The sequence below is a fragment of the Thermobia domestica genome, chromosome 4, assembly GCF_964235325.1.
Source record: "Thermobia domestica chromosome 4, izTheDome1.hap1.1, whole genome shotgun sequence".
Classification (NCBI taxonomy): Eukaryota; Metazoa; Arthropoda; class Insecta; order Zygentoma; family Lepismatidae; genus Thermobia; species Thermobia domestica.
This window is the reverse complement of record NC_137457.1, coordinates 9,659,520-9,678,708: the sequence shown is the minus strand read 5'-3', so window position 1 is coordinate 9,678,708 and position 19,189 is coordinate 9,659,520. Positions and strand designations below refer to the sequence as shown.

The window sequence follows — 19,189 nt, the reverse complement described above, 5'->3', positions numbered from 1 at the left end:
TCTCTACCGACTAAAAAGTTTACACTTATAATAAAACCAGGTTGTGAAATTCTAACTAATCGGAGTTAGAATTTCTATGGTCAAATCTGAAGCACCGCTCTGCTACAATAACGATGGAGGAGCCCCTCCCTAGCTAAGTGGTTACCATACTCGCCTTTGGCGCGGGAAACCCGGGTTCGATTCCCTGCGGGAGCCAATGTGGGTCTGATTCCACGTTAATAAGGAGGTGCACGTCTTACCTAGCCTCGCTGCTGAAACGGACGCTAAAATGAAAACAACAAAAACGATGGATTTGATCTTTAGTGTATAAAATTGTAAAGTGTTTGGCATTATTATAATTGCGATGAATTTCAATTAAGTTACCATGGAATAATTATTTCTTTGTTGAATTATCGATAGTTCTCAGTGGAAAAAAGGATGAAATTTTTAAAGTCCGAAATCAAGGTAAGTAAGTTCGTTCCCAAGGCAAGTAAGCTTGAGGGGGACAACATCATACTCGTGGGTTTTCTCGGGACACCCCCGTAAATTTGTCTAAAATGAGTCCCATAGTTTAGTAGTTATGGGTATACTAAAGTTCATTTTTTCTTGTTTTCGCCAGCCTATAATTACGAAAGAACAATTTGTGCTCCCAGGTTTGTCTATACTTTTAGTGTTATATTGATGTCACGAATCACGACAAACGTTGTCTTTGTTTTTTGAAATATCCTATATATATGTTAATGAACTATATCGATCGATGTTAATGAACTATATTGACAAATTGTAAGAGGTGATTCCTCACATAAATATAAGGGAAACTTTGATATGGACCTATGGGCAAAAAGTGCATAGTTTTGGAGCTAGGTCTGTTCAAAATCACGAAAATGCTAAATTTCAACAGGCCGTATTTCGAATTCCAGGAACTGTTGATAGTGGTCCTTATCAGCGTAAAGGAAGCAACGCATACGCAATCCAAAAATGTATATTACATCAATTTTCAATGGGTGTACAGAGTATTCCGTACAGGGTATAATTATCAGATATCCTCTCAATTGAGTTTTCAGATATACCTTGATTTCAAGGAATGTCCAAAGTTGGTAGGAGGGTAGCTTGACAACAATCGACATCCAGTGGTTTGGACGGAAGTCGTAAGTGTTAGAAACCTGGAGCTCCATGTTTTTTGTGTTCGGAATAACGTGTGTTGCGATGTATTTCGTCACGGTATATTTCATGTTTCCTTCACTTATAAGTGCGAAAGAAAAATAGCAGCGTGCTTCTTTCCGAGTACAAGAGACCATGCAATTGACAATTGTTAACACTTCCGACTTCGCACCAAATGTTGCAAATGCATATCGTTTGCCTGCTTTGGACCAATCATAAAGTAAGAGCATATCTCAAAATTGGTTGATGGCATGTCTGAGATTTTCACCCTGCAGGGAATTTTCATCACACCCATTGAACATTAATAAAATATGAATTTTTGGTTTGTGTAGGCATGCCTTCCTTTACGCTCTTAAAATTCTTTCCGCGATTTTTAATGGCCATAGATCTGGAACTGCAATTTAGTACAGTTTCTGGGTTTAGTTCATTAACATCATATATATATAGGGTGGTCGTGCATGAAACTTCGGGAGATGAATCTCCAGGTAAAAACAAGCAAAAAATGTCACATGAACATTAGGTTAATGCGGCTTCCTTTGGACGGTAGAGGCGTCTGAAATGTCACCCTTCGAGGCGGCAATTTGCAAGATCGCAAGAACGGAGAGAAATACGAACGTCGGGTCAAAAGATACCAAGAGAAACCCCATCCGAAGAATCCAAATATGCATAAGTGATGGCGAAACGGTGGTGGCGCTAGAGAGGGGCAAAAGGAAAGTTAATGAAACATGGAGAAAAGTAAACAACTTACACTGAAAAATTGTAGGAGGGAATGTTAATTGGAACATGCAGCGACAAATGTTAATGAACAAAGGCAAGAATGTCTACGCTGTAAGGACACTATGGGAGGCGGAATGTAGGAGTAAAGTATTTGTAACGGAGAGAAATAGGAATGACGGGTCAAAAGATATCAGAGGAAACACCATTCGAAGAATCGAATTATGCGCACGTGGTGTGGAATAGTGGCGGCACATAGGAGCTGCCAAGAAACTGTTAAACACTCTTAGTGATGATATGTGCAAATGATGATACAAAATACGTACGGAAGACTGTAAAAAACAAGAGGTATTGTATTTAACGTAGTCAACATAATGCTGTCTTAAAGAAGGTGTTCAATATGTCCTCCTTGTTCTTTGAGACAGACAGTTATACGATGGCGTAAGAATTCTCTGACTTCTTACTTTAAGGATTCTTGTGTGCAATCGCTGTGGTAAGAAGTGTTATTTCACAACGTCGTCATCAATAATACCAGCCAATACATGGAATTGGAAACGCTGATGATACTTCGTTTCTACAATTATATGCGGGTTGTTGGCTGTCCATCGATGGTCACTGCGGACATTTGTGATGCCATCCCGTATAAATGCCTCATCCGAGAACAACATCTGTGGTACAACTTTTCTCCGTGTTTCATTCTTTTTCTGTGCCCTTTGGGCCGCCACTGCTTCACCATCACTTATGCATAATTAGATTATTCGGATGGGGTTTCCTTTGAAATCTTCTTACCCGACATTCCTGTTTCTCTCCGTTATACAGATACTGTATTCCTACATTCCGTCTCTCTTAGTGTCCCTACAGCGTAGTCATTGTTGAATTTGTTGATTAAAATTTGTTGTTGCATGTTCCAAGTAACATTCCGTCCGTCAATTTTTCACTTTAAATTGTTCACTTTTCTCCATGTTTCATTCACTGTCTTTGTGCCACTCTAACGCCGCCACTGTTTCACCATCGCTTACGCATATTTTTATTCTTCGGATATGACAGATTTAATTCGCATACTCTGCATTTGTTTCAAGGTAGTCGCCATTATCTAGTCAAAGTCTTATGTCCGCAACGATACATAACATTACACCGGAATATGTAAGATTTACTACAATCAAACTACGGCTGCATTGTACGTACCAAAAACTCACAGTAATTGCTTAAAGTGACGAGCAGTAACTTCGATGCAAGTATCAAGACGTCTAAGGAAATTTCGCCTCGCTCGCCCAAATATCGCCGCCATTTCTTGCACAATCAAGTAGGCAGCTAAAAATCTTGCAAACAAGTTCTCCTCGGATTGTATTGTCGATTCATACAATATGGACTTCATATCTCCAAAGATAAAAGTCAAGAGGGTTGAAATCTGGGGAGCGTGCTGGCCATCAGATAGTACGTCCTCTTACAACCCAAAAATTGGCGTAGGTTATATCTAAATAACGGTTAATATCCATATTGAAGTGGACAGGTGCGCCTTCACGTTGCACCATATTCTCGTGCGGACATCTATAGGTACAGTCTTCAATAACTTGTCCAGTACATCACAAGGGAACACCAAGATATTGTTCCTCAGTCAAGCGAATCGGCAGGAGATAATGTACTATTAGGTGATCGTATACAAACCTTCTCCAGAAGTTGATACAGAATCTTTCCTGATAACGAGGCACGAAAAATGGCATGTAAATTGACCTCACTCCAGACAAAAGTATTGCGGCTATTGAAAATACCAGCACGGGTACAAGAAACCTCCTCCAGAAACAAATGACGTTGTTGAAACGTGGGTACAAATTCACATTACTGGATAGATCATTGAAAAATCTCCAATCGAGGAGTGAAATAATCTGATCACATGTTTTGAGCTCTGTGTGTGGTAAGGGTGTAATTGCTGGTCGATTAGAACTGATCATACACTAGCCTTCGAAGCACGTACGATACTGGCAATTTGATGGATGCTTGTTGATGAAGATTGTTGCCCAATATCCAACATTCTCTCTGCAAACTCGGGGGGGGGGGCAAACAGTTCGTCCTCCAGCACCCTGGCCAGCTCTTGTTGCCTTGAAAGAAAAAATATTTCGGCCAACGGCAATGTGGTGTCCAAAGGCAAAGACGGATTCATATTGGGAAGGAACAAAATAGCTTTATCCTTTTTTAAAATATGTTCTATTTTATGTTTCGTTACACTCTCCTTATTCCTTGTTCGTTCTGCTTTTTACCTTTTTCGTACTCTAGATCTACTTTAATTCCCATTTGTTGTCCATACGTGTATCTATTTTTACATGTCTCGCAAACCACAAACGTTCGGATTTTCACTTCCGTATTGTATTGTCGTGTATCTGCGTTCCAATTAGAGACATCATAATGTATTTTTTGATTTATAGTTAGTGTTCTCACAGATTACAGGAAATTCCAGATTCATTGGCGCTTAACCGTTTTTGACCTTCGGTTTCCTATCTCAAAATACGTATATTGGACCCCTGTACCTCCTAGATAAATTTCATGCAAGAAGTTATGGTCATTCTGTATAAAGCATCCCTATCTCATTCATGGTGGAGACTACCACTTTACACTTTTAATTAATCACATAATAAACGGGCATATAATTAAATATTCTATATGACATTGCGTTTTTGATGTGATTGTAATTGATAATGAGCTTTCTTGTTCAAGGAAGTCTTATAATTTTATACATGTTATTCAAGTTATGTTTTATTCTTAAATTGTGAGTCCTTATTTTGGAATGTGAAAAATTGTAGTGGTATTATAGTTTAGTGTTTGTCATTTGAGTATTTGCTTACAAATTTGAGAAAACAATGATCATAATTTTCTTTTATCGAAAGTATGTTGAATAAACCGATGTATTTACTACAAAGTAAATAAATATACTAATGTTTAAGATGTAATTCTGTTCTCATGAAGAGAGGTCTCAAATATCAGTTTATATAATTCCATGACAATACTTTTTTTTAAAAAAAAAAGTTAATCAATAAGCCATGCAAACTTATAAGTATTTACATATTACATAATTTAGTAACATATAAATTAATTTTAAAACAAACCTACTTACAAACAATAAAACAAATTTAAACATATAGAACAAAAAGGTACATTAAAAAGGAAGCATTTTTTCCATTAAAAATAAAATCGTTACCTGGTGAATTCCATTGCTGCCAATAACCTAAATGTAAACATTGTTATTATGTAACTTAGTGTAACAGTACTTTTGAAAAACGTAAGTTAATATTGGTTTTCATTTTCTTGATATTATTAATCACTTCATGATCACTATTTCTAATTTTCGTCTATTATTCTGTATTTTCTTGCTCATGAAACTGTAATATGACAATTAATTAAATGCAATGAGTTTTTAATGTTCTTCAAGATTAACAACACTTAATCACTTCTATTTCGTAAGGTAGTTCCATAAATTGAACGAATAAGGTCGTCTTAATTTAAGTTAGTTGAAAAGAAATAATCTTACGAAAGGAAACGTCGATACTAATAAATTATGTCACAATTGCGACAATATATTACTGCCTTCTTAAGGCACATGATGAAGGTGTTTTATAAATATTAAACATTTTGTTTTCATTCACAATTTTTTTCTATGATATGATCCATGATTCTTAATATAGCTTGTGCAGCACTCCAAAAGTAAAATGTTTAATAATTTTCATTTTTTTTAAATGCATATGTAAAATATAAGCACACAAGGTCAATTAAATCCTACTTTTCACCAGTGGTTACGTGAAAGTTTGTCATTTAATCATTGAAATATTCGTCTCGATTTTGTTTAATATTTAAATTAATCGTTTTGACGTCATAACGAACATAATTTATATACTGTATTTTCCCTATAGTGTCAACTTCGGAAACCGCTAGTGTTTGATTAGTAGACTTTTAGAAATGTCTGATCAATCGATAAGAAAATAGTAATACTAAGATGTACTGTTTTATTCAAAATATTGTTCCGTATATGACTTAGAAGAAAAACTCAATGTTTTGCACATTTGAAAAAAACACTTGTCTGACCCTTACTAGATTTAAATTTACGCCTATCTTTTGAGAAATAATTTGAACAACTAAAATACTTAAAAATGTAATGATAATAGTTATATGAGTCATACAGATGGCCTGCTTGAATTTCTCAGTTCCTCCCAAATCATTTATGCACTTTCGTTTGCTAGTGCGTATGTATACATTACATGATTTATATATAGTAAAATAAGTAATTGTGTGCAAAATTATTTTTAAAAATAATTTAGGATTTGCTAGAACCTCTAGTATTTATCCTCGAGGTCAAAATATCAGTATATTTTTAGAAATGTTAACAATCTCCTTAATAAAACGCTACGTTACAATGTTGAAAGTTTGATACAATCGTCATCTGTGACTTTGTTGCAAGGTATCTTAGTCTTGAATAGTATACTAATATGAAATACATTCTGCACATCAATGACTAAAACCATACACCGTATATCTGACGCTATAAAACACAAATAACATGCATAATCATCTACCTATTTTTTTATAAAATATCGAAAACCATCATGATAATTCGAAGTAGAAATAAAAGCTAAAGTTAAGAAATTCTAGATATGTTAAGCTTATGCTATCTTTTGTCTGCATACACCTAGGAAAACCAGGGGGGCTTGGAGGCCCACAATTTATTTTTGTTAATTTTTGTAACATTTCTGATTGCATTAAAAAAACTAAAAAAAAATTGATATTGTCAAGCTTGACCCCATTCACCATAGAACGTACTTGCTTAGTTTTTAGCGTTTTATTTTTTCTATTTATAAATAAAGGAACTGCTGTGGGCCTCAGAGGTCCCCCCGCTGGTAGAACTAAGGGGCTGTTCGCTGCATACGCTAAGTGTTATATTTCAATGTTTTGGTTATTTATTTTACTTTCCTTTCTAACAATTTTGGTATTACAACATGCAGGGCACAGCGATGCCTTTGTTGCAATGAATTCCTTCTAATATTCATGATATTGTATTGGTATTAGTTTACAAAACTGAGAGAAAGTTGTAGCTTCTTTGCTTACGTTGTACATGATCATTCCATAGATGCAAAGACCTAACGTTGTACTACTAGAAAAATGTAACCTGTGTTGGCAACACTGATTATCTGGTGACAGCCCGTATAGTGTCCAATGAACGACTCTAACAATATCTATCTTATCGTACAAACAAACTTTGAAAGAATCTCGCCATTCCAAGGATAACCGAGATTGACTTATAAAAAATTAATCCTGAATGCACTGGAATACTGAAGTTTACCCCACTATTTCCCATTCTACTCTACTTTACAGCACCACCAAAAAAATGCTTTTAGAAGTCGAATTTGTACTACTACTGTCACTGCACTAAGTTGCTACTGATCTCGTTGATAACTTTTCTACACAAACAAATAAAATAAAATAGTTAGATACTGACATAAATAAAACATGCTAACTTAAACAATTATATACGTAGAAACATATAGTTGGAAATACTGTACTTAAAAACCTAGTAATAATAGAGTAAAAATATAAGATGTCTTAGACATCCCAAGTTCATATCAGACAACATAAATTATTTTCGGTGAGAAATAATGACCATTTTCTTGTGGGCCTTAGAGGTTGGTGTTTCATGTAACCCAAAATACCATTTGGGGCCGCAGTGGCTCAGTGGTAGAGCGTTCACCTCTGGTGCTAGGGGTCCCGAGTTCGATCCCAGGTCCCGCCAAGTGAACTTTGTGGTGGACAAACACCGTGTGCGTGGGTTTTCTCGGGGTTCTCCCTGTACGCGTCTTCGATTCGTAAAACTCAAAGTTTTTTTCTAAAATACCTTTGTGTTCCTAGGGTTAAGTTGCATCTTCATGAAATTACTTCTTTAATAAATGATCATAACAACAATAAAATATGAAAACTATATTACCTGTTTCCGGAATATTGTCTTAATTTTACTTTGAAATTTTGCCCATATTTCATAGAGCTACGTCTGCTTCTATTCAGATTTCTTCACTATTAAATCCTATCTCTGATAATTGAAAATATTTAACGCTCATGTGTCTACAGTTCTGGTCCAGTAAATACATTTGTGAAGCATCAAAACTACTTCGGACATTAGATGAGAAAATGCGTTAAATAATATCGTATAATACCGTCAATTTATGTCAACTTAATGATTCTAAATACTTCAAGTTCAAGTATCAAGTAATCGTATAGATCTATAATGTGACATTCACACTGTGTCATAAGGACAGTTTGAGGACATAACTAGTTAAAGTGCCTTCAAAAATATATATTTTTCACTAATAGACCATGTCCAGTCTAATGAAAGGCAATCGTCTAGACCAAATTAAGTGCTATAGTCCGAGAAATGTCTATTTTGTTTTATAAAAATTATAATAATTTCTGGAATTTATGGGATATCATAGTTGTATTTCTGAATAAGGAAAAGCGGCACAACGACCATAAATATAATATTCATGTTATTGATGTTATTGCTTCATTTTGACTATGGAGTTAGCATTTTTATACAAAATATATGAATATAACTGATTATTGCGTAAAAAGACAAGGCTCGTTCTATACTATTCAAACGATACGTTGGTATATTAACAAGACAGATAATTTAAATTTCCTAACATGGATGAAAATAATTTCAAAAGACCAAGGAGAACAATTGCAGTCTATGCATTATCCTTAAGTTCCATTCCTTTAGTAGTATTTATTAATAGTAGTATTTCATATTTATTTATATTTTATATTATAAAACGAAATAATTTAAGGAATAATATAACACTAAAGAAACTAATTGGTGTAACACATCATTTATATTTTTAAGCCTGCTTTAGTGGCATCCGGTAGCTAAACGTCTATCCTAGCGGTGAGCTTGTGGTCAGAGCGCTGGGATGCTCTGTCGCCAAAAGATACATCAGGAGCTTTGTAAAAGAAAAATATCTTTAAGTTTTACGTCTCACAGTTATACCGGCTAGGTTAAGTGAGACGGTCAGAGCTGGGATTAAACCAATTACTCCATGCACCAGAGATGAACACTCTACCACTGAGCCTCCGTGGCCCATGGAGCTTTCTAGATCTAATAGTCGTCACATCTTGTTTTAACATGACTTCCCAGTTTGCCTCACTGCACTGGGTGAGCGACGAAAACTTGTAATCAGCGGCCAGAAATCGAACCTGGGACGACGCTGACATTATTCCAATGGTCTAACCACTAGATTGTGGTTCCCTCGTTAAGGAGTAATATATGATTCTAAGTAATACATGCATGCTATTACTATTATTGGAAATTGTTAAAGTTGGTCTTAACACATAAAAATTGCATGGGTCGTCTATTCAAGATTACTATATTTTAAATTGATTTAAGATGTTAAATATTGCTGATTAAAAATTACTAATAATACTTACGAGCAGTATCATTCCCTTTTGTATCACCTCCTCTTTCACTAGTGGCGTTATCTGATAAACATATAACATAATTAAATATGTTATATTTAATACAGTACTGAGTGAGGTATATATTCTATCATGGAGATTATTGAAGATGAATAGTCATGATCAATTTATAAATAGTTTTATTATGTCCAACTTGCCAATTAAGCTTTTATTCGTAATATTTTTATATATCTATTTTGGTGAAACATCAAACGTTAAAACATATCAAGATCGCATAACATAATTCATGCATAAGGAGATATCTGATATCAACTTTAATTCTTTGATATTTACAAACTATAGTCTGGTACATAAAACACGATAGGAACCTTTAACCACAAAATGTGGTATATGTAAGATATTTAATATGTTTCCACTTTAACGTTGTTACCGGACAAGAATAAAAACGTTAAAACTGTTTACAATATAAGCAAAGAGAGCGATAGTCAGTATGTCAATTAGTATTTTAAGTTTTGTATTTCGGGTATGCTTTTAATCAATACACAATTTTACATTATTCCCCAAATTTATGAGTTCACTCAGCTTATAATTCAAACAATTGCTAATACCTAAGTCTGATTAAGATATATTTGACCTGAAATACTATTTCTCTTTAAAACCTGAAAACCTGGTTACAACAAAGAATTTTCCTATACAAAGGAAGAATTATACATGTCTTTTTTATTAGTTATATGCTACTCTTAAAGAATTAACATGGTAATAGATCACAAGTGAATAAAAATGGTTATCCATCATAATGACATAATGACTCGACATGTTATTGTCACTTCCTGATTACCAGAACTAGTATTGATGTTTTTAATTATGAAATTAACGAACAGTTACACCTCAAACTTACAGTCTCCAAATCTATTCTTTAGTATGTGACGTTTTGATGGAAACAACTATCCATCTCTCCCATTGATTTCCTTGTTGAGTCTTTTTGCGGTTCGAAATTACAATTATTTTATTATTTTTTAATTGTTACAAAATGTGTACGCATTTTTCTACAGTTCTAAAATAATATAGTAATGTAAAAGAATTATTCATTTTATTTGTTATGAAAATAATACTACTTCCTGAATTTAAATGCATGAACAATACTTAAGGAAATGAACTAGAACAAAGAAAATAATAGAACTAGATAGATTTCTTAAATAGTTGGACATAAAGAATTTATAATAAGTAAAACTCAGCTGAAAACGTAGTTAAATTGGTGACATAATTATAAGATTTATCGTTAAGAGGACGTTTTATGTGTATCAGACATATATTGAAGATGATATGGTCATATATTTTACACTATGTAATACTTCCCTTTGCAAAGGAAGTAATAAGTTCGGATCTAAAACAAATTGCGAAAAATAAAGTTAGCATGTTTAATACCGTCAAGTAATTGTTACATTTTTGTGTTAATTAACATGGTAGTTTCCACTAATATGTAAAGAGAGATTGATATGTAAACTATGTGGTAGAGTAAGGGAAGAGCAAGCAGTATTTCTTAAGATTTAATGAACTGTGTGGAAAGTAATTGCAATTGTTTAATGATAATCATTCGAAATTTTTTTACGGTAAATACAAAATGTTTGCTTCATATCGTGTTTTCTTACTATAGAAATATTTCTTTGTTTTCTGTTCTTATCATAGGGTTGTAGTGGTAGAGGAAAAATTACGATTAATTATAGGCAATAGTAAAATAAATATACTATAAAACTCTATTTCTCAGTTACAAACGGTTTTAACTTTTAATTCTTATCATCTGAGAATTGTTCTCTAAATAGTCTGTGGTACTCAAAACTACGCTCTATATGTAAAATGTGACGAATACGAACCAAATATGAAACAAAACTACCCAAATCAATTTATGCAATTTTAATATTTATTAATAAGACAATCTAGTGAATGACAACAGCTCTGCGGAAAATAGGGTTTCCTGATAAATTTCATTCATGTGAAACAAAATTGAGATTGTCAATTTTATAAATTAGAATTCCACGGTGGGGCCACAAACATTCCCGCGGAGCTAATAGTTTATCCCATTTTTTTGTTTTAACTGATATAACAGTGATACATACCAGTAAGTTCTGCTGATGAAGAAAGTGCTCATGATAATGTTGCGCCCTTTCTCTAGAAAATGTTTTATATTCTTCATAGTTAAATGGTTTCTTGCAAAAATTCTACCTCTTATACCTAAATACAAAATTGTATTTACTTTATATCTGACTTAATCACCGGCTGCTACCCACAACTAATTGCATTTGTGTGGCGTGGACTGAATGAATGAATACCTACACTCGGAGGTAAACAACTTGTCATCGAAAGATGATCACATTTTCAAAATATTGGTTGGAAGCTAAGCGTTTTTCAACATAATAAACAAACTATTAAATACTAAGTAGAAAAAGAAAGTAGAAGAAATACTTTTTCTTCTGCTTCGGTAGTTTTGTCTTCGAATCGCAAAATTTTAGAGTTTTTTATAGTGTATTTGAATCTAATTTTCTGCACTATTTTTTGTGACGAAAGAAGAATATTACTAATTATTACGTAATTTCCTTAAAACTACTTCTCGAAGTTCTGGATCACGACGAGCGCATAAAATATAAACAAATATGTCGAATTCCTATTAAAAAAAACTGATCAAGTGTTTTTCAAAGCACCCTTCTGTTTGTAATTTCTGTAGACTTGTTTATAATACCCATTGATAGCTCACTTACTAGAAGTGTTGAGGTCCAGATAAAGCGAAGTGTTTATCTATGTCTTGTTTAGTTACCTAATAGATCCACCTATCTTACAAAGTATATTTGTGACCATAAGTTCCTATTATTTGAATTAATTGCCATCAAAGGTAAATAAGTTTACTCATATTGGAGAAAATAAATATAACATTTACCACTGGCAAACTTGTTATTACTATTGTTATTATTGAAAATTGGTTGAAAAATGTAGTGAGATAAATGACATTATGAATAGAAATAACAGGTTACAAGTGGGAATAGTCGAACATCATTATTTATTTCTTTGGATTTGAAGTTAAATACTTCAATACTACAAAAGTTACTATTATAAAAATCCTTATGGACATAAACAAACTTAATTTTTTTAAAATAACAAAGAGTCGTATTCTTCCAAACAAGAATGAAGGAATATAGTACAACTTATACATTTTTTAAAAATTTTCAAACCGTCAAATGACGTACATTGGACATACTATTGTTGAAAGCTATATTATTTACGTTGATATTTATGAATTAAAATACTTACTTCTTCTTCCATTTCGTCTTGAACCTCGTATCCAGCTGTCATCTGGAAATATTACAGATTATATTACAAAAATAATTTACATTACAAAATGAAAGAATTATCATGGAAATATTTTCGTTTGGAAAAGAAATTTGTTTAACTTTGAAGGATGTAAAACACTGAAACTATGTCTACCTGTATGAATAAAGCTTAGAAAGACTAATATTGATCAGTTTTGAAAATAAGACATGTGTTAGTGTGTCCAGCCTAAATAAAGGAGATCTATAATTCTTCATTTATATGTATAGATAAAACACACATTCAATTGACTGGTTTTAGCTCCACGTTGTGTTACCTTTCAACGTTCATATTAGTACTATACACAAACACATTATTAGTAGCGTAAATACATTCCCATCGATTACGGATTACTTGCTGTAGAAGCTGCAAAGATAATATGCATTACGAAAACGTAAAGGACTTGATCGAAATTTTTATAATTTCTAGAATTAGACTACAATATCATTTTAGTGCACGGAAACACAGTGAAGTTGGTAAAACCGAGTAATACAAATAAGTTATTATTGGAATAGTATCACACTTGGAGAAGGACAACAGAAACTAAAAATAATTATATAACAGAAACACTTTTCTTATGTGAAGACTATGAAAGCAAGTGTTTTCCCGCAAACGTCACTAAAACTACTATTTCATAGTATACAATGTACTGGTTCTAAAGAATATAAGAAAGATAAATAACAAATGAGGCACATATAAAAACTGCTGGTTTCTAAACCAGGGCATTCAGTCATTTAGTCGTATTGATGCGGTCTTTCAGCCATTCAATTGCGTTCAGTCGGTTGAATTCTCGACTCGATTCGTCCCGCACGTATTGTTAAGACGGAGACTATCGGGCAGGTGGTGTATTTACAATTGACCACCGTAGCATTGCGAATATATTATCGCTGATGCAGACTGTCATCGACGGATCAGAAATTGTAAGTTGTATATTGCATGTTTTTTCTATTCTTATGCGTAATTATGGCAGAGGAGTACAAGTCAAATACATCCTCATATCCATAGGTTTCGATAAACCCTGAACAATTAATTTTGTAATTTGCTTATAAGAGAGACTATTCACATAATGCATTTTGATGTTTCTTTACAAGTATATTGCTTATGAGTTCACAATGTATAACTGTAATGGCCAAGGTATTATGTCTCAATGTGACGATGATTATTCATTAATCTTACGTAGTATATTTGAGCTCTTTGACACACGATGATCTTATTCTCTCTGTATATGACCTATATATTCATTAATGAATGTAGTTGGTTTAGAATAGCCCTGTAAGGTGCTCATCCACATTGTACTATTAATATTTAATACAATAAAAAGAGATAGTATGAGTTAATTACCCTGTAATCATTGTGTTTGATCAAAGGCAACTCTTTTAACCCCTGTTATCCTGCAATACGTTAAGTGACAGTTTGTAAAAGTACAAACATTTATCACTGTACTACCGTGTTAACAACTGGGCACGTTAGCTTTACTATTAGTTATCATTTTAACTGGTAGTTTGACACATATTATTATTACTTATCCATGATATATGTGTCATTGTTGTTAATCAAGCTCACAGTCTACCGTATCGTCATTATAATTTTTTCTGTTTAACTTATCAGTCTCTTTTTTAGCATTGCCAATATCCCTGTTTCTGTGTTAGATATAAAATTTTATATCTTTTGGAAATATTTCAAAATATGTTCCAATCAATACACAAGTAGTAGTTTACCATTAACATTTTTGCTTCCAAAACTCCAATGCATATAACACCTTCCCTTTTCATGCGCCTTAGATATATGTAGCTTGAGTTTGATAAAGCACGAGGAATAATGTTTCTGCGCCTAGAGTTAGTTCAATTGCTGATTTCACATGTCACCATGAAAGATGCACAGGCTACTACTAAATTCAAAGTGGAGATTTTGTCTCCTCCAGGCAAAAAGAACCACAAGTTCAAGCCATACATTTGATCTAACTTTACAAGAGACAATCTCTTGAAGTATCCACCAATGTTATAGCCATACTTACACATATGTTCATATCATTTTTAAACCATTCAATAATTTTCATTATCGATTCAAATTACGTCATATAGTCTTTTGTGTACAGTAAAGACTGACTTGTTATTAAAAATATTGTCTATTATAGGTATATATTAATTTCCTGAATAAAAATGTTAGTACTTCTCGCTAATCAATAATATCTTACTCCAAAACACCTACGGACTATTCGCAACATTATTTTCTTTTGTGAATTTTATTTACCTAATCAAAAATTGTCTCATGAATCGCCGATAATTCATTTCAGTCTCTTGCTCTAAGTTAACGAAATTAAAGGAGTTAAGTTAACGAAGTTAACGAATGAACTATTATTACGGTCAATTATCTCCTATATTATTATATAACTTCGAAATTATTACTTTTTGTTATAAGCTTATTGAAGTTTATATATATGGGATGAATTTTAAATATATGGGATTACAAAGTATTGAAGTTGCGATATATATGTTGTTTTCTAACACTTTCTAAAACATAATTATTTATTTTCATCATCGTTTTGTTCCATGACTCTTCAGTTGAATTTTAGTAATGTTCTAGACATTACATATGCGGCTTATCGCGTCTGTTATGTACTATTTCATGCACAATATAATCAATTTTTACAGCTCTGTTTACTGTTAAACGTTATCACCTATTTTAGTAAAAGTTCAAACATTATTTCAACATCCCATCCTCCTTTCCATCTTCTAATTAAAGCCGAAAAGCTGGATAGATTACTTTTGGTTTACATTTGTATTTTCAAACCTCTTGGCATTCCGTGCATTGTTTGCTTTTATTATAACTATTGTTAAAAATATTGCAGAATAATATTCATTTTCATATATAAAATTATTGCTTTTAAAACACTCATTCGGATATCCTTGATTGCGATAATGTTGAATAAATAGAGAGTCTTCTACATAGTTTGAGCGTGGTGTATTTAAGATTGCACTATTAACTGACATCGGACTATATGTAGGAAAGAAATAGGACGTGTTGATAACTTTACAATTATTAACTGGTACGAGAATAAGAAATCATAGCTGTATTGTGTTTTATACACCTATAGTGAATACCACACAGTTAAGAATCACTGTAATATATAAAATAGTTTCTGGATAGTTTAGTGATAACACTATATTATTGCTCTTTAAATTGATCAATATTTGAGAAAAATGTTTTATTCATCAGAATACTGGAAGATGTATACATATTGCACAATAATTACAAGGTATCCAGTAAATAACTTTTCCAATAAATAATCCAGTAAATAATTATATTAAATAATTATTTCAGATTATAATTCAAAAATTAATAGAATTATCAAGGCTATCAGATCCAAAAGGATATCTTTAAAACTATTGCTTTGAGCCAAAGTGAAATTATGTTTCTTTTGTCTCCAGTTCCAAAAAAACAGTCCTTAACTTTTTGTGAGCGAATAACATTTATTAAATCTGAGTGCCGTCATTGCCGCATATTTATAATACAGCAAACTGTGTTTAAATATAAAGATTCCAAGATTAATGTTAATATATAGCATATTTTTCTAATCTTTAGAAAATATAAATCCCACCCAATATTGGTGTGTAAGTGCTTAAGGCCATGCATTAATCTGACATAAGAATATAAGTTATTTTATGAAAATGTTTATCTTATTTCGATTGCAAGTGGCAACATATGCGATTTTTTTGTCCTGCAATCAGAACTTACACTTAACTTAAACCGAATTAATACTAATAACTAGAAGAAACACTGGAGTTGTAACTTTACATGTGTAAAGGAAAGTAATTTTTACCCCATGATAAAATCGAAATTTACGATTTCACTCTTTGTAGCAGAAGTGATGTACGTTTATACAAACGAATGTTTATTAAAAAAATGTATATTATAAAACTTATGTTCCACTTCATGGCTTCACTTAACGATTGGAATTTGAAAATGTTAAATTACTGACAGTAAACCATTGACCATATGATCAGAGTTTGAAATATTATTTCTGTTAACATCAAAGGAAATATGGTTAAATACTAGGTATCTTACCCATTGGCCACGATCCTACACGAAACAAGAACAAGGGTGAAATATATTGGCATTAATACATAACTTTAAGAACTATAACATTTTTATAAGAAGAAACTTTGTTTTGTATATAATTACACACAGTTTCTTGAGCAACATAATATATTAACATTCTAAACACTACTAAATACTATGACAGTTTCGCCAACTGCCTTCATCAGATATATCTGCATAGTGTCTCATAAGGCCAAAATATTAGTTGGCAAAACTGTCACACGTATGTAGTTTTTTTAACATTAATATATTGTTTTGCTCAGCAATTAGTTTATGTTAATGATACTATACATAGCTAATCCTTTATAAGAAGGTGCAAAATAATCAGATATATCTCAAAGTATTGTGAATGGCGTCACCTCTATTAGTGAAAGCTAGATATACATTTTCCCAAGTAAATTAGAATACAGCAAAATTAAAATACAAATTTGGAAAATAAGATTAGCAAAAACAATATTTTTAGTAATATAAAACTAATGACACCTCGATATTTCATAACATAATTGTCACTTTATTTTTCTAAAGAACTTATTAAAGAAAAGAATTAGTGTTCTAGAGGTAGTATGGTGCGTGTCCATCATTCATGTTGTTTAAAATAGATTTTCTTTATAAAATGGTCATTCTTATTTAAAAAAGACTTCAAAAATGTTTACTGGTTCACTTTATACTTTCAAATTTTAAATGAAAATAATTGACAATTTGTCATTGATTTACATTTTCTTTGTACTTGAGTTTATAATACTGTACTCGTAATATGACATTTGGACGCTTTTTTGAACAAATTTTCCAGTATAAAATCTATGGAGTATATAGAAGCAATATTAACAGACAAAAATTACATTTAAGAAGAAGTTAAATATATACTAAAAGCAGGGAATTTGTGCTATTAGTAAGTTCAAAACTCGTTGTCGTCGTTAAGTTCGTTGAGGAATTTGAAGCTTAAAATATGTAGAACGATAATCATGTCTGTTGTTCTGTATGGTTGCGAAATATAGTCACTTACTCTGAGAGAAGAACGTAGACCGGAAGTATTTGAGAACAAGATTCTGAGAAGAATATTCGGATCCAAGACGAACGAGAATGGGGAATGGCGGAAACTTCGTAACGAGGAAGCACATAATTTATAGGGTTTACTAAACATTGTAAGGGTCATCAAATCTAGGAAGTTCAGGTGGGCAAGTCATGTAGCTAGGATGGAAGAAAATAGGGACACTTTGAAAGTCTTAACTGGAAGACTAACCGGAAAATGACCAATAGGAAGACCTAGGGGCAGATGGGAAGACAATATTAAGATGAGCCTCGCAGAAATAGGAATACAAAGCGGAATTGGATCCAGTTGGCTAAGAATAGAAGTCGGTGGAGAGATATTGTGAACGCGGCATTGAACCTTTGAGTTCCATAGGCCATCGAGTTCATAATACATACATACACACACACACACACACACACACACACACACATATATATATATATATATATATATATATATATATATATATATATATATATATATAGTTTTTTTATACTCTAATGGGGAAAACGAGTAACGAAAGGGGATGATCAAAGAACAATAGAAAGGGAGGAGGAAGACATCAAGAAAATGGAGAAAGAAATTGAACATTTAAAGAAAGAAGACAACGAAACAAAGCAAGTTAGGGAAAGACAAATAAGACACATGAAAGAAGAAATTACAAAATTGATGGAGGATAAAAGCGAACTTAAACAAGAGATACAAACTAAAACAAAACAACTAAGGAAACTAGAAGATTAAATGAAACAACTAGAGAAAGCACATAAAAATAAACGGTGAGTTAATTGAAACACAACAACTTTTTGGAAGAACTGAGATAGCGAAAGAAATTGAAGGATTAGATCTAGAACATACAGTAAAAGAACTAGAGGCAGAAAAATTAACATGGAGCCTAATAACCCTGATGGAGAACATTCATACGCTAAAAAAGATTGAAAAACTCACAATACAAATATGGAAACTGATGAAAAACATTCATGGACCGTAGTTTTTGAGCGAAGGAAACGAACCGAAAGAGATTAAAATCCAGGACGTAACAGCAAAAACAAGACCGGCAATTATAATTAAAACTAACCAAGGAGAAACAACAAAACAAACGGCGGAAAGCCTAACAGACGCTATTGATCCGGGAAAGGAAAAGTTGAAAATTACAGGACTCAGGACAACTAGGGATAGAGTAGTACTGGAAACAGCAACCAAAGGTGACATTTAAAGGGCAATGGCCAAAGACGAAATCAAAAAGAATTTTCAATGTGAAGTATCTAAAGATACCCTTAATGATTATATATGGTGCCCCCTCTGACTTGCGAGACGAAGAGCTAATACAAGCACATATAGAACAGAACATTGAGGAAGAAGACGGAAGAAGCAAAAAAAATCAAAGGTAGATTTAGAGCGGGGAAGAAG

General features: G+C 32.6%; 1 protein-coding gene across 1 annotated transcript in view; it reads right to left on the bottom strand.

Moving 5' to 3' along the window:
• The window catches only part of LOC145683627 (uncharacterized), a 497,638-nt gene that overhangs the window by 119,508 nt on the left and 358,941 nt on the right, over positions 1–19,189 (bottom strand). The window contains exons 80-83 of the mRNA XM_081754963.1: positions 16,720–16,734; positions 12,598–12,639; positions 9,310–9,360; positions 5,045–5,071 (exon numbers count right to left, since the gene is read on the bottom strand). Coding sequence (XP_081611089.1) covers positions 5,045–5,071; positions 9,310–9,360; positions 12,598–12,639; positions 16,720–16,734 — 135 coding nt within the window. The remainder of the gene's footprint in view (positions 1–5,044; positions 5,072–9,309; positions 9,361–12,597; positions 12,640–16,719; positions 16,735–19,189) is intronic.